Raw genomic sequence first — 25,219 nt, 5'->3', positions numbered from 1 at the left:
CTATCCTCTGAGACAGAGATTGCAGAACATAACTAGGAAAATCAAATCAACAGCAGCCAACACTTGTTGGGGACAAGGCCGGATATTCTCTTCCCACCCTTCTTTTGCTTACTTTCTTTGATTATCTGTCAATGTGATTCCCTGTGCAGACACCTTGAAATGGACAACGGTTGAGATGGGAGAAGGATCTTGCATCAGCGTCAGGCTCAAGGCTTTCTGTACTGCCTGGTAGCCCGTGAGGGACTCCATCTCCACTGAATTCAGGTACCAAACATTACACGCTGTAATGAAAGATAGGAAAGACTTTGAGAGGTCATTACCCAACAGCAAGCAAACGGGTATCTTCTGAACAAAACCAAACAAAATCTAATTTTTCTACCTTTTTAAAGCAAACAGGGAAGACTGGCAGCAAACTACCAAACCTTCTACGTGTGCCTCACCTTGTCCCACTGTTGCTTCATAGTTTAAGACTATAATTTCGGAGGTCATAGGCGTTTTGCTGTCCCTTTGTTTTTAATACCTTTGGATTTAAGCCAATGACTGTATTTATCTATTACCTACAGATCCTGAAATTTAAATAAATACAAGACCGCAGCAGAGAGAGAGGCCACTCATAGGTACTACTACAGCAAAGGCATTCCTGAGGGTAAAGAATGCGGATGTTTTGCTTTTACGTTCAATTACAGCAGCCAATAAGAAAATACACATTTTTGCAGCATACGTTTACACATTTTACACTTTCAAATGGTACTTAAACTATATTCAAAGGAAACCATTCACTTGTTTGGCAAGACAAGAACATTTTCACCCCATAAAGAACTGAGGGTTGCTGCAAAGCTTACTTCTCATTAATTCCATAGTGTTTTGTATGTTTAGCTATTTTAGGGCAAACAAAACAACTTCCACATTGAGAAAAATTACTGACTTAGGTATTTTTAGGTCTATTCTTTACCTCAGCATGCACTAACTTTTAAAAGCCCTATTCCTCTCCTAGAGATATTCGTAACTTCTGAAGTACCTCTATAAAACAGAACCGCATTGGTTTCTAAGGCTACCGAATAGTTAATTTTTTTACCTCATCTCATACCAAATCTGCAGTGAGCACTAGGAAAAGAAGTACTGATATAATATAGTGTTATATAGTAGTACTATAGTACTGTATAATACTACATAGTACTACATGGTAACAGTGCCATATAACATTATAAAGTAGTAGTATTATTATATAATATTAATAGAATTATTCACATGCTTAAATACTTTGGGACTGTGGTATAAAGTCAAATTTACAAGCAGATTAAGAACATTTTTGAAACTGAAAAGCCCTCTTAGTCTTATTCTACAGCACAAGAAAGACAGATTAAACACATCTGTAGCTAAACACTGGTATCAACAGACTTTGTGTTGTGGTAAACACATTTGTGTAGGTATCCACAACAGAATTTACAACTCTGGCAGCTGACATACATGCAAATTACCATGCTAGTATTTCATCTGTTCAGCAATTTAGCTTGGCTTGCCAACCCTACTATGAAAGCAAAGGTTAAATTAAATCTAATAGCATCTCTTTTCATATGGCTATTCTGTAATCTGACTAAAGATTTCTCCTATGACTATCTACATAAAATACACAGCTAGACATTGGCACTTTCAAAACAACCAAGCAATCGTACAGTTAAAGACTGCATAAGCGTAAGTTTGATTCTAGCAGCCCAGTAACTTCAAGCTCTGAAGTCTGTCAGTAAAAGAAGGAATCCAGAGATTTGATTTATTTGACTTGTAAGTGTAAGACTTCCCAAACATATTTGCACATTGGTGTGATTGTTTCAATAACCTTTGTTTGAATCAATTACTATACAATTCATGCAGAGAGGGATTTAAGATCATGAACGGCAAGTTCAATGAGGCCTTCCTCACTGAACAGCTTTCTGTCATGTCTATCCAAAATTGTAAGTAACATTCCAAACCATAAGCTCTCCTCTTCTCACATCATTACTGTGTATGTTTGGTACAGATCTAAAGCTCTTCATTATCCTGTGAGCCTTTCCCACCACAGGAAGCTTGCCTTGTTTCCCAGTCACACTCCTCACCACTTCTGAGACCCAGATGAAGGGTTTCCCTTCCTCTTCTGCCACACATTGCATTGGTGTCAACAGACTGTGTTCAGGTTTTGTTTCCAAATGAAATAGCCAAGCATTTTGTCTAGATTGCCCTCAATGTGATAGTTCAAAAGCAGTCACTAAGTACAGTAGATTCCTTTACTTCTGTAGCACAAAAAATAATAAATGGAACCTTTTTAAAAAAATGTTGGAAAGTGCAAAAATGTCATCTTAAAAAGGAGATTACAGGAAAGGAAAGGTAATGAGAAAGGCTGAAAGATTTCTCATTTAAGATCATGATGCATGGTCTGATGGGGTATCGAATGACAGCAATCACACAAAAACCATACTCAAGGTTAGAACAGAAGGAAGACATCTGTGTCTTTCGTGCAATGCAGCTGCCCTGCAATGTTCATGCTCTCGTCTTCCACAGGTGGCATTTTGTAGTCACGTCCGTGCTACCACCAACAGCTACATAATGTGGCCATTTCGAGTAACCCCCTGCTGCTTTTCGACTGGGAATGCGCTTTGTTCAGAATGCTTAGTCCCTTGACTGTATTAGTGGAAACAGATACGAAGAACTGGGATTTATTTGGGGCAGAAAATTTTGCTGCCGAACAGCAAGGTTAATAAAGCAAGGTCTGTTCCAGGGAAAAGCCACTTATCTGTATAGTTTCTAGTCTTCAATTGTCACTCTCTAGGAAGCAAAGGATTTCTAGTCAGCTTCTGCATTTAGATGACTGGAAATACTCATTAGGTTTTTCAGACAGCTATAAAAAATGATCATTCTAGGAAAACACATCTTCATTATTTTGCTTGTGGAGTGGGAGAAGGGTGGGGTAAAGTAGGGCAGAGAAAAAGTGCATCTGCTTTGACTAAACTGCAGGTGCTCACGCAAGCTCAGATAGTTGGAAAAGAAACAATTTACATGTTTCGTGTCTGCACTTCAGCGTTGAACTCCACAACTTGAATGTCTCTATGACTGGAGAGGGACCTCTGAAACATGGAAAATCAGTGGGAAATGATGTATCAAGGCAAAAAAACCTCTGAGAATCTCTCCTAGCTAATTGATCTATCCTGGTTCCCAACTCCTGTTTAAAAACAAAAACAAAACAGAGAAAAAAACAAATGTACTAAGTTCCCCAAATGATCCATGACGTGACAGCCACCATAAGGAGTTATCTGACTACTGCCCCAACTGAAGTAAGAATTATTTCTTTTCCTTTGAAAAGCATTGCCTGAGCAAGGAGAAACCAACATTTCTCAAAAGACAACACAGGCCCCTTTTGCTGGGTTTTCAAGAGGGAAAGTTATACAAAAATTCGTTCTCCTTGTTTTTCTCCCTGTTGGCCACAGCAAACACCACCAGCACTGGCAAACAGAAAGGCCAACACGTGCTCACTCCTGGCACAGCCTCGCGAAGGCTTGCCATTGCCTCAGCCACACATTCCTGCTTGATTACAGCACTCGAAGTGGTACTTCAAATTTTTAAGTCAAAGCAGATTGCTGCACAAGCAAGAAGCAACACTCACTCTCTCTGGAGCTGCTCAGCTTGGCAACTGTCCCCTTCAGAAGTGCCCTAAAATGGATGAGAGCAATGAGGCAGCATTCTTATAAAGGCATGCTTGGCCACAACACTTTTGCTTGGTAGGCTAAACTCAAAGGAGAGTGGCAAATGTAGTGTATTCTCCTGCTCTAATGGGACTAATCAGGTGGACAGATAGATCCTGGGGAGAATTCATAGCAGCCTGAAAACCAGGGACCACGGGACGGCATGGACAGGATCCCCTGGGCATGCCCACTGTACAGGGGAATAACACAGTGGCTGCATTTCTGCTAAGGAAAGCCTTAAGATTACGAAGGGGTACTCAGAACATGTCCAATAATGGTGGGTTAGGACGCCACCATGCTTTTTCAGACAGGCTATTTCACTAGCTGTCTCTGGGTCAGCTGCACACAAACAAAGCAGATGAGAAGCAGAGCATGTCTTTATACAGCTGCTGCAAATACCTCTAGTTGAGAGCGATACAGACGGTACCAATTCATAGCATCACATCATTTGGAGGCAATCTTGTCAGGGCTCTTCTGCCACATCAATAAGCTCACGGTAAGACAACTTAACTTGCCAGAAGGGGTGCTGCAGTATGCATGAGAATCCATAAAACAGCATCCAGTGGAAAAAACAGTGGACATTTCCTAACAACATGCAGAATCAAGTGAAGCACAGAGTAATGTTTTTTAATTTTCTTTTTTCAGATTGATGGGACAGTAAGCATTTTCCAGTGCTATTGTTGACCCCTATGCTGAGAATTTAACCCTAATGAACACTTTCCTTAGTTGCCTTTTGCAGACATCAGACATAGTTCAGGAACCTCTGCAACCACAGGTTGAAAATATCTTCTCTAAGTTCATCAGTTATGAAAGCAATGTCACCGCTTAAAAATTGCTGTGCTTGAACCAACCTATGTGTACCTCACAGTGCCCTTACGCTTCTACACAACACTCTTAATTTAACTGCTCCCTTTAAACATCCTTCAGTCCAGCCTAAGCTTCAGCTTCTCCCAGCCTGTAAGACAAAATTTGGTGAGAGTCAAATGCAAGGAAAAAGTTTAACAGACCTGCACCCTGTTTGAGAAGCTCCGCTGCTGAGTTTGCAGCAGTTTGCGGGGAAGTTTCTGCTATCTCCTCCAAGGGATCTGCAAACAGAAAACACTGTCCATGTCTTGTTTGGACTTGAATTGACAAATCAATGCACGTGGTCAAGTACGAGTTCAGCTTTTGTAATTGTGATCTCATCTACTGAACAACTCTTGGCCAGAAACATGAAACAATCTTGTATCTGCAACTATAATCATTCATGTGGTTTTTGTGCTGCATCAGTTTTTTTGCCTCCAGCGCTGCAAGAGGGATGCTTAACCTTTATTTCCTGACAGTAAAAGACATAACTACATAGCATATGCTGCAGAGACTCACATGATGTCACATTAAAACAATCCTAACAGCTATATACCCTCATTACAACCTTGAAATTTTTTAAATAGTGCAATTTTAATTATCTCATTTAATTTGTATAATTTACACTAATTTAGGCACAAAGACTTTGTGTTTCTATGATTAAATCAATTAATTGTATTTTGATTCAGAAGATGACAACATAATCCTTCTTTCTTCATACTTATGTAGAAAACAAACATCTGAACTATTAAGACAGCAGTGGAATGTTTGCCTCCCAATCTTCTGTTAAAATTAGTGAGAAAACTGTCCATCAGTATGTTATTTCAGTTATATAAATTCATGTAAAAAGATCTCACTTACTGCTGTATTTAACATGATGCATGCTGTCTTTGAATACATTCAAATGAGGAAGAGAGCAGTAATACGGTGTGTGACACTATTCACATGTTTAGAGTTATCCATACGCTTTAAATACTCCATGCACTGTGTCCATAATCATTAACCACAGAAGATCATCTTAAAATGTGTGATCATACTGGATTCAAAAATAAATACAAAATAAAATTTCACTGTGGTATGTTTATTCAGGACAAGGCAGATGTTTCAGTTCTGCACCTCTGCCAGAACAGAAGGAGCTTTCCATTTTAGGTGAGGAGGATAAGGAGAACAAGCCCACCTACCACACTGGTTTGCCGTATAAAGAGCTCTCTGGTCACACCTACCATAGCATGTTTTTGTGCTAAAATGGTTTCATTAATGTATTTGCATAATTCAAATGCTATGTTTGAACACTGACATATGGCCTTTAACAAAAGTTTAAAGAGTTCAGCAGAAAACCACAAGAATGATTAACATTTCAAAAATACATCTGGTGTTAACTTCATGTGGGAGAGTAACAGACAACTGAATTATGAGGCAAGCATAGCTACATTTTGCTGTTGTCTTAGCGTGGTTTATGAAATCACCATAACCAAAATTAGAATTACAGTCCCATGATGCAACACAGGATTTCTGATCATTTACTTAAACAATATTTGCACCTGTGTAAGATGCTACTTCCTTCCTGCCAGTGTCACACTCAGGGCTCCTTCTGTTCTTTACCTACTTGCCTTCCCTAAAGCCCTTTTGCCACCCGGACTGGAATGAGTAGTTACATCTAACCATACATGGGCATAACTTCATGTCTAAGAAGTACATTTATCTTCCTACATGCTAGATTACTGTGTGGATTTCCACAACACATATATGTTTATGACTGGAATATCTGCTCACAACTACAGCTTGGATAAGAGCCGTCAGCAGTACTAAAGAACCACTTTTAAAACACAGCTTCCTTCCCTGTGCGTTCTTGCTTAGATCTTGACTTGCGAAATGTTCACCTGCCTTCAGACACTGGCACTTTGAAGCAGAGCTTGGCTGGATATATGCCTTCTGTACTTTAACAAGCATACCTCTGTCTGGGATGAGGAGCTTGCAGGGCAATGCCAGTGGAGTGATGGAATGCTGATACACCAGAGCTGTCAAACTCCCTGTGGTCAGAAGAGTAACAAGACATGCACAGTTAACTTTGTGGACAACAAGAACGCTTAACAGTTATGTTGGCTCTCAACTATTTTATAGACCAAGGGGCCTCCCCCCCCGCCCTTTAAAAAAAATTCTCTTGGCACCTAAGCCAAGACCTTCTTCGGTCAACTTTAATGTATTCATGTTGCCCAGCACTGTCCCAGTTGGATGTACTTGAACTCAATCATACGCTCCCTTTCCCTACCTAAACATACTGCTTAAATCCTAACCTAAATGGCTTTGCTTCAAATGGAGAAAGCACAAAAATGACAAAAACAGTAACATATGGAAGTCAGTAAATTCCTTTCAGTGCTCTTAACTTCTGCTACATTAAATGCAGTAAAATCTTTTGAAGATGGTAAGAGCACAAGGGGTCATGTTATGCTATGTGAAGAGGCAGAGAAAGTGCGAGGAGTTCTGCCTCTTAGCCACCTAGTCTCCACTGTCTAGTGCTTTGTCTACACACACCTCTATTTTATGCTTCTAAAAGTATAAAAGATGGTCTAGCTAAAACCTCCTCCATTCAATGCAGCAGTGATGTACGTAGCATTCTCTATTAAATCCTTCTTCTTTTCTATTCAAAGTCACTTTTGTCATTTGGACTTGGCTTAATTAAAATAATTAAACATTAGTCATCCTTGACATTAGCATGTGAGACTATACTCTAAGGAGTGAGAGGAAGGCGTTAAGATTCATCAGTCAGTCTGTACAAAAAGCCATCCTTCGATCCTGTTTACTAACAAACGTGAACATTATAATCATGCACTTGAGAAAAATCACAGTTCAACTAAAACCAGCCCCATTTCCACAGCCCATCAAAAATTTCTTTGAAATGGAAAGATGACCCAATTCTGCAAGGGTCTTACAGAAACGCAAAGACCAATTGATACTATTAGTCCTTCATTGCCTTATCCATACAAGTGTATGATAGCGCCTGCCCACTTATTTTGTGACGCAGTTTTGAGGCTGTATACATTGAAAGATTAGGAGAAGCTCAAACTAAATGATTAGTAGGGCTACATATGTGCCATAAACAGGTACTTCAAGATCAAGGTAGGACTGAGCTAAAAATTCTGATTTGAAATAATCTCATGCCAAACACTGACAAAATTCAATCCATCTTTCCTTCAAATAGGATTTGTCTTTTTACACTTGTTCATTTTACGGCAGATGATACACCTTTCACGGGTGTATTGGGTGTATGTGACAAGGCTGGTAGCAGGGGGTGGGAAGTCTGCAGGGTGACCTCTGTGGGAAGAGGCCAGCGGCTGCCCCATGCTCCAGCAGACCCACTGCAGGGCACCGCTGAGCCACGGGTGGGATGCCTCTGGGAAAGCGTATCTAAGAAAGGGCACAGAGACCAGAAGGGAACAAAAAGAGTGAGACAGCAGAGGGAACACCACTATCAGAGGAGGAGGAGAAGGTGCTCCAGGTACCCAAGGTGATATCCCCCACCCTGCAGCCTATGGAGGACCTCACATTGGAGCAGATGGACATTTCCTGAAGGAGCTGTGGCCCACGGAGAGCACATGCTGGAGCAGATTTTTTTCCTGAAGGATGGCAGCCCATGGGGAAAGCCCACACCTCAGCAGGCAAAAAGTGGGAGGGATGGAGCAGCAGAGAGGAACTGTTCTGTAATGACTGTACACCCCCCACCCCCTCCTGCACTGCCTGCGGCGCGGGTGAGGAGTCTGGGGGGAAGCAGTGAAGTTGACGTTGGGAAAAGGGGAAAGAAAAGTGTTATTTTAATGTTTGTCTTTGTTTCTCACTACCTGAATATCGATTTGAATTGGCAAAAAATTTCATTACTTTTCCCCAAGTTGAGCCTCTCTTGCCCGCAGTAGTAACTGGTTAGCAACCTCCCTGTCTTTATCTTGACCCATGAGCTTTCTCATCCTCTTTTCCCTTCCTGCCCCACTGAGGAGGGCAAATGAGCGAGCAGCTAGGTATGTGTTTGGCTCTTTGCCACATATTACCTAATGTAATATGCTTTCATCATATTACATTAGGTAGGCTGATGTAGCATAAAGTACTTTGTGAACATCCCACTTTGGTGTCATTTTAGCCAGCTAGCATACAGTATAAATATAGCACAGGACAAAATAAGGCAAAGGTCCTGAATCAATAAGGCCCTTAACAGTCATCTAGCTCAGCTGTCTGCAGTGGCACTGGTAGTGGCAGACAAGCTTGACTGCTTGAAGCTTGGTCATGTGCATCTGTGCTAGTGTGCCCATTTACCATATACTTAAGGTAAATGTGTACCAGGCTCCTATAACCTTAGAATGGGTTCCTACAGAAATCATCAGGACTTGAGCAAAGTGTTTCTCTCATTTGCACTCCATCCAAGTCTATAAAACAGCTCTGGCAAATGCAAACTGTTTCCATTTTCTGTGTCCCTGTGATGCACGGTACTTACCAAAATATGGTTCATTTGGGCATCCTTTCAAGCGCACCCCCTTGTGAGTGCATTCAATCAGAAAATGCCTTACAAGTTCATTTGACAAATCTCCAACTGTGTTGAAAAAGAAAAAGAAAGCTCATGAAGAGAAGCCATGAACTGACAACAGTCTCACAAATTAGCATGTCTTTATGAAGCAGTTTTCCACATTACCACCAAATGTTTTATATACAGCATTCAAAGAATACATTAGACCTGCTCTGCTGCAAGGTTACAAGCTGTAGTAAAAAGGCCATTTTGCGAAAAACAAACAAGCAAATAGCTCACTTTAGACAACCAGAGGAAAAGGTTTTATAATCATAAGTGACTGACATCCAAATATACACTGGTGTCCAAAATGTCCAAGCATGGTCGCAACTACAGACAGGAGCAGAACTCTGGAAAACTAATGGTTAGAAATTCTGATGCACTTGCCCATTAGAAGAACTTGTATCCAATGTGACAAAGGAGTAAAAGTATGATAAAATACTCAGATTTCTTGTGACAGTTCTGCTCACAGAACTTTTCCAGATTAAAACAATGTAAGATTTAGCTACAGAAACGTAACGATGCCAAGTCTCTCAGCGAATTCTTAAGTTTTAAAATGTTTGCAGTTTCATGCTAAGTTTTTGCTCCTGAAAACAATTAATTACATGAAACACTCAGGTTTCACTGGATTTTTAAAGACAGTTTTTATCTCTCAGGAATGTAGGACAAATCGAAATTGTTAAGTTGGATGTAATGAGATTCAAAGTCCAAGAGGCATATAAAAAGTCCCTTGAGATTTAGCATTCTTTTAAACATATACATACATACATATGCACACATATAATTCAGACAACTTCATTAATTTCTTGAAAGACTGGTTTCACAGTATTTCACACCTGACTACAAACTGAATCTCTCTCCAAGTAATTAAAGGGTTATTTCATAGCAACAGGACAAAGCTACCCAACCATTCAAACCTTAACAAAAGAGCCACAAACACAAATGCTCCCTTTGACTCTGGTCTATCAGCCACAGTCCAGGAAACACATGACATCAGGGGTTGACTTTCAGGCTAATACAGATGAACACATTCATCTGGACAGCAGAAGCTTCTATACAAGCAAATATTGCAGAGATCACCTTTTCAAACAGCTTACTGTTTGGCATTATGCTCTCACAATATTAAAAATAAATTACTACAAGGGTATGTGATAAGGGGAAGCCTGGAACAAGAAACCCTGCAGAAGACTGAACAAATTTGGGCCTTCTGGGATGAAACAGTGGGAACCAAAAAAGCTAAGTATCACAGAGCAAGAAGGGGAAAAATGCTACAGTCTCAACTAAAATTTTCTCTTACTACCACTTGCCTGTGGTACAACTAACATAAACTGGCACTTAAAGGCTTGTAGAGTTTGAACTTTCATGTATTCCTGGACTTCATTGGTCTTATGATAAAGATAGATTACTTAAAACACCTACAGCCACTCTCCATTTGCCTCCTTGTTGTTGCTATCACCACCCCAGTGCACCCCTGTTGTCTTCATTAAATAAGACATTGCAGTGGTTCTGCTGATGTTTCTTGGGAATAAAAAGGATTACATGGCAAATTTTCATTAGAAATTGTCTCAAGATACCAGATTAAGTGTACAGAATTTGAAAGTGTTATTGTAATAGAGGTGGACTGTTAACCTTGCCCCAGAGTAAGCATGAAATCCTAAAAAAAAAAACCCCAAAACAGCCAAACAACCAAACAAAACCAGACAAAACCAAACTTCTATAGCCACGACACTAAGAATCACTGCTTTCCTGTGATCTCAGTTGCTTACCTCACCAGGCAGCATGTACTAACGAAACATAATAAGCTTTGTAAAAGGAAAACAGCAGCAATGAAAACCACCCCACTACCCTTGCAGTAGCACAAATGGAGCCAAGACCACTACAGATACTGGCTGCTGAGTTTCCATACATTGATTAATGCTTTCCATATGTTCTTCTCATTTTACCTTTCAGAACTATCAGGCACAAGTTACACATGGAGGCACTGGATCTGGGAGAGTAGGTGTATTTCATCACTTCTTTTAAACAACTATCATTTTCCCTAGGGAACCTCCTCAGATTTATATCTAGTGTAGAACTGTCTTAAAACAAAACCTTGGGGTCAAAAATATTCAACCTTCCAGCCAAGCGAAAGCTTTACATGGCGGTATGTGGATCAAATGCAGACTTCTGATTGCTAGGGGGGACCCATTACTGAGATGACACTGGTTTTCTATTAGGTTGATAAGGTACAATACATGCACAGCCACAATGAACATATATTTACAAACCATGGTGAAATTGCAAAGTACAACAGACATCTTATTCAGTCTCATTTAACAAGGTACCAAATGGAGCCTGTAATTCAAGTTGCACTTACTAGAAGAGGGGAGATTCCTCCAGATTATTACCCAGTAATAAGGACTTTCTACTATGTATGGCTTGTTAAATAATAGATAGAAGGCATACAGTACCTTTCTTGTTTAATTGCAGCACAGAAGGAGGTGGTGTAGCAACTTTCATTGCTAGCCCATAGGCTCCCCGGAAAGAATGACTGTCTCGAACAATGAATGACCCAGGTTCCTTGTCCTTGAGAACAGCAATGGCTGCAAGGGATTCCGGGAAAGAGAAAGAATAACAGTTCCAGAACAATGCACACACCCAAAAATACAGAAGTGCAAATCTATAATTAATAGAGGACTAAAGGAAGTAAGATCCTTTTCTCTGTCTCCATTGCTGTAGAACAGAATACAATCAAGCACATTTGGGGGATCTGAGTGGAAACATCTTGTGCAAATCTCACAGACACTTATTTCAAGAGAAGCCTGAAGTACAGATCCCTACTGATTTTTAAATTGAGAAGGATATGCAGGTCCCACCAGATTCCTACAACCAGTGCAAAAGCAAGTTGATTCCTGCTTACGTTTTGTCAACTTGTTAGAAGCATGACAAAGCACAGCTCTCTCTAATTCCCAGGCTGACTGGTCAGCAGTGTTTTTCTTTTCCTATGCAGCTTCAACAGGCGGAGCAGATCCGTTTTCATCCACCACCAAGTTTCTGTCCCTGCAAAGCAGTCTCACTCCCTTACTAGTTTTAAAGCAAGGGAAGGGATGTAAGTGAATATTCGCTCTTTGACTGTCCAAGCACTGAAATATTTTGCATCTATATTCTGTGATCTCTGCTGGAAGTGTGGTGTAAAGTCCTCCCCAGGAGGAACCATGTGCAGGGAAAACTGCTCTTGCTTTGCGTGAGTCTGCTGCAGACTTTGAAATCTAGTAGCCCAAAATCTTAAACTCACTTTGAAAAAAAAGGTTCATCTAATGATTGATCTTAATTTGATCTTAATAAAAACTTAGTACTCTCCCCCCCCCCCCCCCCCCCGCCCTGAACTTTTTGGAAATACTTGTGTTTGTTTCCAGAATTTCTAATGATCAACAAGTCTTCAAAGAAACCCTGGAAAAAGCCCAAATTTGAACCTGGAGTCCTTAACTGTCTGTATACACAGAACATGGAAATTATGCATATGGGGCATGAAGCCATATTTTGCAAGGCCTGAGCAATGATTACATCATAAATGCACACACACACATTTTTTTTCCATGAAAAAAATAGTAGTAACAGAAAATCAGGAAAATGCAGACATAATTGTCTCTTCTGTTTAAGTGAGTAAAGCAAACGCATATATATTCTGTTCTATTCATTTGTTGGATGGTGAAGAAAAGAACTATTTTCACAATAACCTGTCACATGTTGAGAGAAGAAGGATGAATATATAAAACCCTGCAATTCAGCAGTACTCACGTAACATTTCTAAATCCGCAGGGGGACAGTAATCATTTGTCACAGGAGCAACATTAAGCACGGGAAAAAAGAACAAGAGCTCCCCCTCCTCAGCAACAGTGTCGTAAAACACTTTTTAAATGGAATTTTACTTGGTAGGGTGAAAAGAGGCATACTAAAAGGTTGTGAAGATTTTCTTTTCATTTGTTCAAGCAGCTAGGTTTAAACTTCCTGTATGATCTATGCCCCTCTCTGGACTCACATCGAGTCAGGAAATTTTTTTTGCACATTTGAAGACAGTTCTCATTATGGGTGGGGAGCAGACAAGGGGAAAGGGACTGGAGTGAAAGGACCAGTAAAACATCATCCAAAGATGAATTAATGATCTGTTTTCTATGATCTTTATTCCCCTGGGCTCATATTTACCACTACATTATAAGAGGCATCCTCACCATTTGAGAAACTATGAACTAGACAGACATAGCAATTCATTGTTTGCCAATAGCTAAAGGCTATTTTGGTTCAGTGTGAACCTCCTTCCCAATGCAGAACTAACTTGTCATTTTTCCTTTTTGACAACAACATTTTAAGAATCCCAGTTTAAAATCCTGCCATAACTCATTAAATACAATTCAGTATAGCTGAATATTACAATACGGACACAAGGACCGTCAGACCAATTGCATTTGCAAAGCACCGAGCATGCTTTATTTACGCATTGTTGCAAGGACAAGGTGTAAGTTCGCATGTATACATTTTCACATACATAGTAAAAGCTTTCTCCATCTCATTCAATAATACATCTACATATAGATGTACTGTATTTGTATTGTACATCATAAAGATGTTGTTCCATGGGAGTGTTATTTTGTGACCTTTAAAGAAATAACGTATTTCACTTGCAGCTGACAATGAAATTCAGGCTACAGGATGACTGATGGATGAGGATGCTTCTATGATGACTTCCAGCTAATGAATTATTCTCTGATTTAGTATCTCTCAACCTATTATCTGTGCAGGGAAACACACATGGCTGAGATCATGCCAGAGCAGCACTCTTGTACTCAAAAGGTTTCCGAGAGCAGTTGTTTGGTATTACATCACGCGTATCTATTCCAAAACTTGGAGCTTTTCAGTAAAGTACATTTGCAGCAGCTACCACAGGCAAATTTAAATTACTTTGTAGTTAGTTCAGTTAGGCTAATAATTTGTCTGATTAACTGAGTAATTTTAAGGACTACTTGACTACCCTCCACTCTCAAATTCAGCCTTTAGACAAAAGAAATGAAGTGAGGTTGTCTGTGGCCCTTCTAGGTTTTACATTTCTTCTTGTATTTCTTTTAGACATCAGGTATGCATCAAAAAAATTTAAGAAGAATTCACCAAGTAGCCTTTCTGTGAATGGATATGCCAGAATATATATCAGTTGATATACCTTGTTCTCTTGAAATATCTGGCTTATACCAGAACTTGGATGTGTCCTGGACAAATTTTACAGTCACATGTTTATCAGTTGTGTTTTCTGTGAAATAAAAGGGAAAAAAAGGTCAAGAAATTTTTTACATACAAAAGCATATTTTACTTTTCTTTCCAACTTCCAGTCACCTTAATTATTCAAAAAACTCATGATTAGAAGGACAATTTAAGAGAAACTCTGAACGGTTTTAGAACCAGCAAATATAATACCGTACACTAAGATTCTGAAAGCATTCTTGAAGTTTCATTTTGCAAAACCCTGAAATATGAAACACTTACATTTATAAAGCTGTATTAAATACAAAGCTTCTCAATGGGGTCCAGTGAATATACATCTACATTTTTAACTATTCTTGACACAAGTCTAGAAAGGTGCAGAGAGAAGCCAGCCCTTATTAAAAGAAATTGGACTCCACACTGCTCGCTTGCGGTTTAGCAGTTCAAAAAGTAGGTTGCCCTTGGCTGACATCTAGGGAAGTGCAGAAAGAATTCTGCAGCCTTGTTCTCTGAATAATACATCCAAAGCCAGTGAACTGGTGCCACTTACTGCAAATGTTCAAGTCCTCTGTGCCATTTTCATTCCATTGCTTTTTTTTTCCCCCTCCCCACTTTTAAAATCCCCTAAATGCTTTTTATAAACTCATAGAAAATCTAATATATTTTGTATTTCTCTGATGCAGAACCTACCTGGCACTGGGGAAGTGCTTAACATTTTTGAGAAATCTGGGAGGACATTTGGGAAGGGGATGCTGATTGTGCTTCCACTGTGGGGGCTAGAGAATCCACTTGAAGAAGGTGACACGGAGGCAAAGGAACGGTCTCCTTCAGAGGACCTCTTTTTCTCTGGAAGAGGCGGTTGAGCATGTAGGTTCCCTCCATGGTGCTGCTGAACCGCACTGTTCTGGCTATTGTGTCCAGAGGCCACTGTAAGAAAGTTTTGTGTCAAAAAGCCATTGTCCTCGGCACTTGCCACTGATGAGCTCATGGTTTTAGGAGAGATGCTAGTATTGGCTATGAAAGTAGCTTGCTTCTCCTCTTGCGGGGAGCTACTGCCCCTGTTGCCCCCACTGTAGCTCAGGTAGGCCCGGGCACTGCTGCTGACAGCAGGTTCTTGCTGTGGCTCTGCTGGTGAACTCTCCAGGCTGCTCAGGGTGACGACTTGCAGTCCTGGAGTTTGGAAATGAGACAAGAGAGAGACATCTTGCACAGCATTTGAAAATTCAGAGGACACAAGGTAACCTCCCGGTGGCCTGCTGTTTCCCATTGAAAGCTGGAGCGACGGGGAAGCTTTAGGGCTGCTTTCAAGCCAAGGACGTTCTGTTGCAGAAGAGCTGTCAAAAAAAGCCAAAAATTGAACACAAAAATAAAACAACAGCCAAATCATTCCCTTAAAATGTCACTGTACAACCCACACTGCAGCGATCATTGAAAGCAATGAATCACCTCACCCAGGACAATAGCTGAGGGTGCTCTTTGACAATATGCTGGAACTGGCGATGCAAGCTGGATCAAGGGATTCCAGCCCCACCCTGATCACTCATTTCTTCAGTGTAGGTCATTACTTTCTGCCTCATCTCACCCTCCACCTAGCCATGCTGATGGGACAGTTTCTGAGTTTGCACTGTAAACCACACCATCAAATTCATCACAGTTAAAAATATTCCTCCTTCCCCCTGTTTGAGAAGGTTACTTTTAATATGAATCTATTCAGTGAGGCTGTTCACAGCATTGCTCCACACAGAGTGGTCCTGGAGATCTCTACATGGTGAGCTGAAGTGCTACCTGGAAAAGAGCAATAGGAGGCAAGAATTTCTTAAGCCAAGGCTGCCATCAAAGGCAGAAGTTTATGGAAGAAAACGGACACTGCCACAGCAGTTCTTACATGCAGAGGCTCTTATGCTCATTTTAAAAAAAAAAAAAAAAAAGAAAAAAGAAAAGAAATGGGCTAAGGAGGTAGTTGTGCACCATCACACAATAAATTAATAACTATGATAAGAACACAGTTCACAAGACCCAACTCTTCGACCAGGTCCCTTTTAATACAATTTGTATTAAAAGAGGAAGTGAGACAGGTCCAGTGGTTAATTTATTTGATGATGGAATAATTTTGATTGACAGAATTAAATATTTCGACAGTAAACATTAAATTTTTCTACTGGGTAGCAATTCCAACTGCTCAAGTGAAGAATAACAAATATCCTTCTAAACAAGACAAACTAAGCTTCTGATGAAACCATCTGATAAAAGTTTAAATTGTCTCCTTGCTTCTAAAAGTGAAATGCCCTTAGACTGTAGCTGGAAAACATTACCAGCAATATCAAATGTGGAGAGAACAAACTCATTGTGAGATGCAAAGGGAAAAGAGCTGACATAAGATATGTAAAAAAAGAAAGAATTTTTAATTAAAGGGAACTGTGGAAATGGATACCAGTAGATTTGAACAGATCAAAGTAGAAGGGCCATAAAGAAATGGAAGGGAAGCAAATGGAAGAAGACGTTGCAAGAAAAAAAAACCCCACAGCTGTAGCTATCAGCTAGATGAAATGCAAAATGACAGAAAAAATATTTAGAAAGAAGGGAACAAAATTTTCTAGATAAAGTTTGAAGTAGGAATGTCAACTTGATAATGACTGCATTGCCTGATAAGCTTTTAATTCATATCCACTTATAATGAAATGTTACATTGCCTCCTCCTCAGAAAATACTAACATACTTCATTCAGTCTTATGATCCACATTCATAATCACAAAACGAAAACATTATTTCACAGTCCAAGTACTGACTGAAAATGGAATCAATTAGACGGGAAGATACATAAAATATAAATAGGTATTAACATACTTGAAGTCCTGAATGACAGTCTGACACACCAACCAACGGCATTCCAAATACTTACTGTGAAAAATGAGCCAATTATCGAAGAACAAGAATAGGATAATTAGCCACAAAGGATTGTTGTTGCAGAGTGATAGAGAAGGAAACCTAATCAGCTGTATCATAACACCTCATCTATTAAGTAAATATAGGGCACGGCTAATGACTGACCATTCATTGTCATGGTCTTCTGAGCCTTCTAACAGTAACCTGGGACTCCTTGTTTCTTTGCTGTGTTTCCTGCTATTTCTCATCTTGTGCTCTAAGCTCCTTGGGACAAGGACTATTTTGTAAATTTATACATTCAAGCTCTGGTCCAGAGCCCTACATGTTTAACACAATACAAATATGAAATAATACAATCTCTCAGCCTGCTGAGCAGTTGAAAGGGAGTCAGCAATTCACTACCAAAAACAAATCCTCTGACATTTTACTGACTAGAAACGCATGTGCTGCAGTGAGAAGAGTGCTCCCTCTCTCTCATATACAACTTATTCCAATGTGAAATTTCATTAAATGCTTTTCAGTAAAGCATTAGAGAAGCTGGTTAAGCACACAGGAAAATATGTATGAGCTTGTGCTAGCACATAATAAAGTAACTGAGCTATAAATTCCTATTTATTATTGTATTCCTATTTATCTTCAAAGCTAATTGTGTCCCTGACATATAAATGACATCTGTGTATGTAGTAAATTCCAGCTGGTGGACAACATCATCATTAAATGTCACAACCAAACTCGAAGTCCTTAGACAAATGCTCTGCAATGAAAGATGCAAGCATAACATCTTGGCTGGAAACTATAATTATGAGAACTAAACAATAAGGTAGGAGACTCTTTTCCTACCTTTCTCCCCCTGGGATAGGACTGTTACTTGAAACAGTACACGAAGATGCAAAACAGCGCTGAAAGGAGGGATCCGTCTGCATGTTGGCCCTCAGCAAAGCAGGGTTAGTGCCCACAGTGCTGTCAGACATCACCGGAGAGTGGTTAATGGCTTCCGTGTAACTTCGAGATTCTGCAGCAAAGGAAACAAAGTAAAAGTCAAGTTAAAAAACAACTCACATTTTTATGGACCTTGTACTGAAAGAAGTGTTTATAAAACAATCTGGTTTTCTCTTAATAGGACTGTAATGAAGACTTTTTATTTGTTTGAGCAGTAACATTTTATTTCACAACATTACGTTAATTGCTGAAAACATCCAGCAGGACAAATGGCAGAGGGAATAAAGATTACAGAATTGCACCACTCAGACTGTTTGATCAGTTCTCCAGGGTACGTTCTCTAGCCCTAAACAAGTGAACAGACCTGTCTGTTCCAAGTTGTTTTGCATTCCACTGTCCACAGTGTTAATCAGATATGTCTAGTCAAGTGTCCTATGTGACTATACACACCATCAGTGTGTACTTAAACACCAAAGTGATAGAAAACTGGAGTATTAATTCAGCCCGCCCATTCAGCCCACTGCTGAATGGGGCAAGGGACCTGGTGGAAAATGACACGGAAAACACTGAGGTACTCAAAACCTTCTTCACCTCAGTCTTTACCAGTAAGACAGACCTTTGGGAATCTCAAGGCCCTGGAGGGGGATCCAGGAAAAATCTGGATCAAGGAAGACCTACCCTTGGTGGAGGAGCACCAAGCAAAGTAGCACTTAAACAAACTGGACATGTGCAAGTCCATTGGGGCCTGACAGGTTGCACCCACAAGAGCTGAGGGAGCTGGCTGATACCACTGCAAGGTCACTCTAGATAATCTTTAAAAGGTCACAACGATTGCGAGAGATTCCTGAAGACTGGAAGGGAGCAAGTGTCACTCCTATCTTCAAGAAGGACATGAAGGATGATCTGGGGAACTGCAGGCTTGGCTAGCCTAACCTCAGTCTTTGGGAAGGTGATGGAGCAACTAACCCTGGAAACCATTTCCAAACACATGAAGGAAAAGAAGATAATTGAGAGTTGTCAGTGTGGATTTACAAAGGGGAAATCATGCTTATCCACCCTGATAGCACTCTTCAGCGAACTGACTAGCTTAGTGGCAAAAGGAAGAGCACTTCCTTTTGTGCTTTCCACAAGCTTGTCTTGACTTTAGTAAGGCTTTTATCATGGTCTCCCATAACATCCTCATAAACAAGCTGACAAAGCATGGGTTGGATAAGTGGACAGTGAGGTGGATTGAAAACTGGCTGAATGGCTGGGCCCAGAGGCTTGTGATCAGCTGTACCAAGTCCACTAGGAGGCAAGTCACCAGCATTATACCCCAGGGGCTGATACTGGGGCCAATACTGTTCCACACCTTCATTAACAACCTGTATGATGGGATGAAGTTTCATCAGCAAGTTTGCAGACAACAGAAAACTGTGAGGAGTGACTGATAAACCAGATGGTTGTGCTGTCATTTAGAAGTGGGAGAAATGGGCCAAGAGGAATCTCAGGAAGTTCAACAAGGGGAAATGCAAACTCCTGCACCCGGAAAGGAATAATCCCAGGCACCAGTACATGCTGGGGGCCGACTGGCTGGAAGACAGCTCTGCAGAGAAGGACCTGGGGGTCCTGGTGGACAGCAAGATGACCATGAGCCAGCAATGCAACCTCATGGCAAAGGCAGTTAACAGTATCCTGGGCTGCATCAGAAAGAGTGTTGCCAGCAGGTCAAGGGAAGTGACCTGTCCCCTCCGATTAGCACTAGTGAGGCCACATCTGAAGCTCTGCGCTCATTTCTGGGCTCCCTAGTACAAGAGAGACATGGACTTGCTCGAGCAATTGCTCTGCTATTATTTGAATGAGAAGGGTGCAAGGTACTTAAAAGAAATGCCTGAGATAAGAAAATCTGCAAATCAGTGCCCTGACTGAAAACCATGTGAATTCCTCACATAGCACACATACTGTACAGAGCAAACATTTGGATGAAGGAAACATTAGAAAACTGCAATGCTGTCTTAACTATACCCGTTACTTGAACTGTAGCCACGCCAGCCATAAAAGTGAACTTTAAGGAAATACTGCAGAAATTTGTGTGATGTGGAAGAGCTAGAGAAATCTGAATCTGTATCTATCTAATAGATCGGATATATTACAGTCATTCTCATACTGGTGCAAACACAGGCAGAAAAAGCTGGCTGCATAAACCCATGATTTAGGCCATATTCCTACTGAAATCAGTGGTGCTTGTTTACACAAGTATTACAAAGATTGACTGTCTACCCAAGTATTATAAAGATTGATGTTAAGCCTTGAGCAATGATTTCAATATATAATAAAGTAATATTACTTTGTCTTAACTGTTATCTGAGAAAAAGCCGGTTAGTTGAAGGTGGGTTGGTCAAACTAATGTTGTGCATCTGAAGACTACTAGAGCCCCCCCAGAAACACAACTTTCACTAGGCTAAAAGCAGATGAATCTACCGAGAGCAGCATCTGTAAGACAAAATATTGTTAAGTGCAACAGACATTTAATCTCTGCATATGAACCTGCAGATGCTTCCCAATTATACTGCAGGTTGAGATGACTCTGCTACTGTATGGGAGAGGTTAATGCATTCCCCGCAGGCATGGGAATTATGATCACAAGCTTAACTCCATATGCTTGCTTGTTTTCGTGCCTCTATGTCTGTTCCCCTGACACCAGACTATATAGGGGAGTCACTGGACTCCAGTTACCAAGAACGTGGGGGCAGGAAGGGGAGTGGAACTCCTTCTGAAATAGCTTAAAATCTTCTCCCACTCTAAATGTGATCTCAGCTATGTGCATAAGAATTAATCTAAAGCATTTATACAGCAAAGTCCTCTCCTTCTCCCATCAATAACAGCGCTTGCTTGAAGAAATGGACCAAGACTTGATTCTTCCCTGTTTCAGCCTTGGACTGTTGCTATTACCTTTAGAGCACTGAATGCTGAATGAGGGAAGGACCGCTATCACACTCACAGATGCAGCTTTTCCTTTCATACCCAATTTTCACAGGTGTAAAACACTAAACTAAGAGTGAAAAGCCACTGGCAGCCAGGCATGTAATCTGCAGAAAGAACGCAAACTCTGTACAACTCTTCCCAGGCTAGAAACAAGTATATCTGAAAGGCACTTCCCATGAAAGCAGCTTTGTTTATATTTCCATTAAAAACAAGCTTGCTGAATATTTCAGCTATGTCCTCTCTATTGTCTGATGCAGAGTCCACACTCACCGGTCAGCTGTTAACCCTTTATCTCACAGAATCATTAACTCAGTGCAATCTCATAGCTTCCACAGGATTCCTGTATGCATGGTACGAACTCCCCTGGCATGTCTACTGCAAAGCATTGGTGCTTGCTGCAGGCCCCTACTAAATCTACACCATTATATCTGTGAGAACACTGACAATGTAAAAGTGCAGCTCCCTACTTAAAGAAGTGACATGACAACACCAGGATCATTCATGTTCATGTCTCTTCATGCAGCCGGATCAGACCTGCATTATCTACATTTACTATCACTGATCATCAACTTTACAGGCAGAACCTAAGACAGGAACTGGACTCTCTGCATCACACACTACTGAAAAGTGACATTCAGGAAGAAAACAAACACTATTGTGCCTACATGCAAGGCAGAAAAATATCCAGCTCACTCTTCTACTGTCCCACTTGGCAGCAAAGGGCAAATACTTGTAAAAGTTGCAAGCTTCTTTCAGTTGTAAGCAGAAACTCCTGGATGTGCCTAGGACACAGCTATATAAAGTAAGATGTTACAGATTAACTTGTATTTTAATCCACTACATCTGTTAAAACAAAAAAGAAAAAGGAACCCCGAAAAAAAATCCACCAAAAAACCCCAAGTGGCTTAACCCATGCCATGGTCCAGATAAAGGTAATGTAAAAACATTCCTTTTCCTCTTTCTTGTAGCAGCTGAAGGGCAAAATCACCTCACAGCTTTGGAGACAATGGTTCAACAATGGCAGGGAAGTGAAAGAAGCAGTCATTCTACTATCATACCTTGTATTTTAGCAGCTTCTCATACATTCCCATCTTTGTAGTCCTTTTTTTGAGAAGGTGATAGCTAACCTGCATTGCATGAGCTTGAAAACTCCAGTCAAGACTGTCAGTTACATCTTTTAGGGAAAGGGAGCTCCAAGTCACTGTTCCACTCCCAAAACCCTGAGCTGACCACCCCCAAGCTACCCCAGGCCAGCCTACAAGCTGAATGGATACAGAAAAGCGTATTGCTCTAAAGTAGCCAAAGCAACCGAGCCACTGCCAGCCCTAAAGAGCAGCAGAAGGAGAAGCAGCTTTGTGCAATACTTCTAAATTTCACAGTCTATTTCTTGATCCACCCTTTGATGGCTTCAGCAATGATGAAAAAATCCAGCCTAATGAAAATAGAATCATAGAATCATTAAGGTTGGAAAAGACCTCTAAGATCACCAAGTCCAACCATCAACCCAACACCACCATGCCCACTAAACCATGTCCCTAAGCGCCTCATCTACACATCTTTTAAATACCTCCAGGGATGGGGACTCCACCACTTCCCTGGGCAGCCTGTTCCAATGTTTCACCACTCTTTCACTAAAGAAATTTTTCCTCACGTCCAATCTAAACCTCCCCTGGCGCAACTTGAGGCCATTTCCTCTCGTCCTATCGCTAGTTACTTGGGAGAAGAGACCGACACCCACCTCGCTACAACCTCCTTTCAGGTAGTTGTAGAGAGCGATGAGGTCTCCCCTCAGCCTCCTTTTCTCCAGGCTAAACAACCCCAGGTCCCTCAGCCGCTCCTCATCAGACTTGTTCTCCAGACCCTTCACCAGCTTCGTTGCCCTTCTCTAGACACGCTCCAGCACCTCAATGTCCTTCTTGTAGTGAGGGGCCCAAAACTGAACACAGTATTCGAGGTGCAGCCTCACCAGTGACAAGTACAGGGGCACAATCACTTCCCTACTCCTGCTGGCCACCCTGTTTCTGATACAGGCCAGGATGCCATTGGCCTTCTTGGCTGCCTGGGCACACTGCCGGCTCATGTTCAGCCGGCTGTCAACCAGCACCTCCAGGTCCTTTTCCGACAGGCAGCTTTCCAGCCACTCTTCCCCAAGCCTGTAGCGTTGCATGGGGTTGTTGTGACCCAAGTGCAGGACCCGGCACTTGGCCTTGTGGAATCTCAGACAGTTGGCCTCGGCCCATCGATCCAGCCTGTCCAGGTCCCTCTGCAGAGCCTTCCTACCCTCAAGCAGATCAACACTCCCGCCCAACTTGGTGTCACCTGCAAACTTACTGAGGGTGCACTTGATCCCCTCATCCAGATCATTGATAAAGATATTGAACGAGACCGGCCCCAAAACTGAACCCTGGGGAACACCGCTCGTGACCGGCTGCCAACTGGATTTAACTCCATAAAAAAAGATTTGCAAGAAGCCACATCAGATGTGGCTGTGAAACATTCCTCATATCAACACTCTCATTCAGAGGTCCCTCCGCTTCCACCTCTCACTGTTGACACGAACAGCTGATGAGCCCATTCCTTTAGACAGATTTCCTGACAAACTCATCTACAAAGGCAGACCTGAAGGCATCTAGGAATGTAATGGTTTGGTATCTTCTCTACACAGTAGAAGTATTGTGGTTTTGGATGGTTGCATTCCACTAAGGACTTGATATTTCTCATTCTCCCAGGACTCACCTTGGACTTGTCCTGCCAGACAAACACTCTCAAGATCTTCTTCACTTTGAAACTTCTCTGAAAAAAAGCACACAGTACTCCCCAGCATTCACCAAAAACTCCATGGCACTTTGCAGCTTGGCATCCAGCTGGCTCCAGCTACCAATTTGGAATTCACATTACTGCCAATGCAAACTCCACCACAGTGCTGAGCTGTTCATCTCTCCTTCCCACATCTAGGGAACTGTAAGAGTTTCTATGAGAATAGTCTCTGCTGATACAACTTTATTTTATCCGGGAGACCAAGGGTCAAAAGATGGCCACTTCCCTTTTCCAATATTAAATTTTATTACTCATTAAGCAAGTTACTCCACCATTCACCTCAATGTCTTGCAGAAGATTTAGGCTCAACTCAGAGCTGAGATGTTACACATACAAGGAAAGGTAGAGCAAGGATCGAAGAAAAGCCTAGCCTTTAGTATTAAGCATCAGGACAACCTATCTAGAGACACAGTGGATGGCTCCATGGCTTGAAGTATATCAGTAAGACAAAAAGTACCGGATGGGATGAAGATCTTAAGCACATTTTATGAGAGAGGTTGGTTTAGATATGTTTCTTTCCAAACCTTAAAATCTACAAAAGGAAAAAAGTGGAGAAAGCTTTATCAGGGAAACAATCAATGAAAACAAAAACATCAACAAAGTACAGAGCTAATGATACTGAGTAGGTACAATTTTAGTTTTTCTAAGACATTTTGCCAATATTTCAGCAAGGGAAATTTTGACGGAAAGATTAGTTGGAAAATCACAGTTTCAAAGAAAAAATTGGAGCAAAGAAGTGAGCTTCAGTGGAAGAGAGGTACTGATGTGCAATGTCCAGTGACAGCTAACTGGACTGGATGAAGTGAAAAGGAGTGCACAGTTCCAACTGCACAGTGTGAGTATGGAGTAGCAGAGGCTTATGCTACTATGTAAAGCCAGAAACCCTGGAAACAGTGAATTCATGACAAAAGGATTTGGCTCCCTGGAAAGAGAGTCCCTCCAGCAGCTGACAGAGTGCTAACAACAGAATTGGCACCAGTGAAGCTAAGGAGCTCCTTAGCAACCTCTACAGAGCTCACAGAGAAGGCCCGAATTAAAAACCCTGCATACAGAGAAAGGAGACAGTAAGACAGCCCACTTGAACCAGTTTACAAACACCTTTCCAAGTCCATTAGCATTGTAAGGTTCTTATGGGGTAACCATCGTCCCTTTCACTCTCTCTCCTGCTTTTCCAAATGCTAAGGTGCCAAAATTAGTTAAGAGAGACTGAAATAATGCTGAAACTCTCTCTTGCTTTCAGTCAGTCTGCAAACTATTGACTTTACTGAAACTTTGACCTTTTATA

The 25,219-nt window shown here is 41.1% G+C and overlaps 1 protein-coding gene across 9 annotated transcripts in view; it reads right to left on the bottom strand.

Annotated features, from left to right (window-relative positions):
- Positions 1–25,219, bottom strand: part of TNS3 (tensin 3) — a 252,479-nt gene that overhangs the window by 5,512 nt on the left and 221,748 nt on the right. For all 9 annotated transcript variants that reach the window (XM_076330716.1, XM_076330717.1, XM_076330718.1 and 6 more), the window contains 8 exons: positions 18,055–18,226; positions 15,022–15,665; positions 14,294–14,380; positions 11,553–11,684; positions 9,034–9,129; positions 6,506–6,583; positions 4,718–4,795; positions 113–281 (listed from right to left, as the gene is read on the bottom strand). In XM_076330716.1, coding sequence (XP_076186831.1) covers positions 113–281; positions 4,718–4,795; positions 6,506–6,583; positions 9,034–9,129; positions 11,553–11,684; positions 14,294–14,380; positions 15,022–15,665; positions 18,055–18,226 — 1,456 coding nt within the window. The remainder of the gene's footprint in view (positions 1–112; positions 282–4,717; positions 4,796–6,505; positions 6,584–9,033; positions 9,130–11,552; positions 11,685–14,293; positions 14,381–15,021; positions 15,666–18,054; positions 18,227–25,219) is intronic.

This window comes from Aptenodytes patagonicus, chromosome 2 (genome assembly GCF_965638725.1).
Source record: "Aptenodytes patagonicus chromosome 2, bAptPat1.pri.cur, whole genome shotgun sequence".
Lineage (NCBI taxonomy): Eukaryota > Metazoa > Chordata > Aves > Sphenisciformes > Spheniscidae > Aptenodytes > Aptenodytes patagonicus.
The sequence above is the reverse complement of the archived record's forward strand: the minus strand, read 5'-3'. Positions and strand labels throughout refer to the sequence as shown.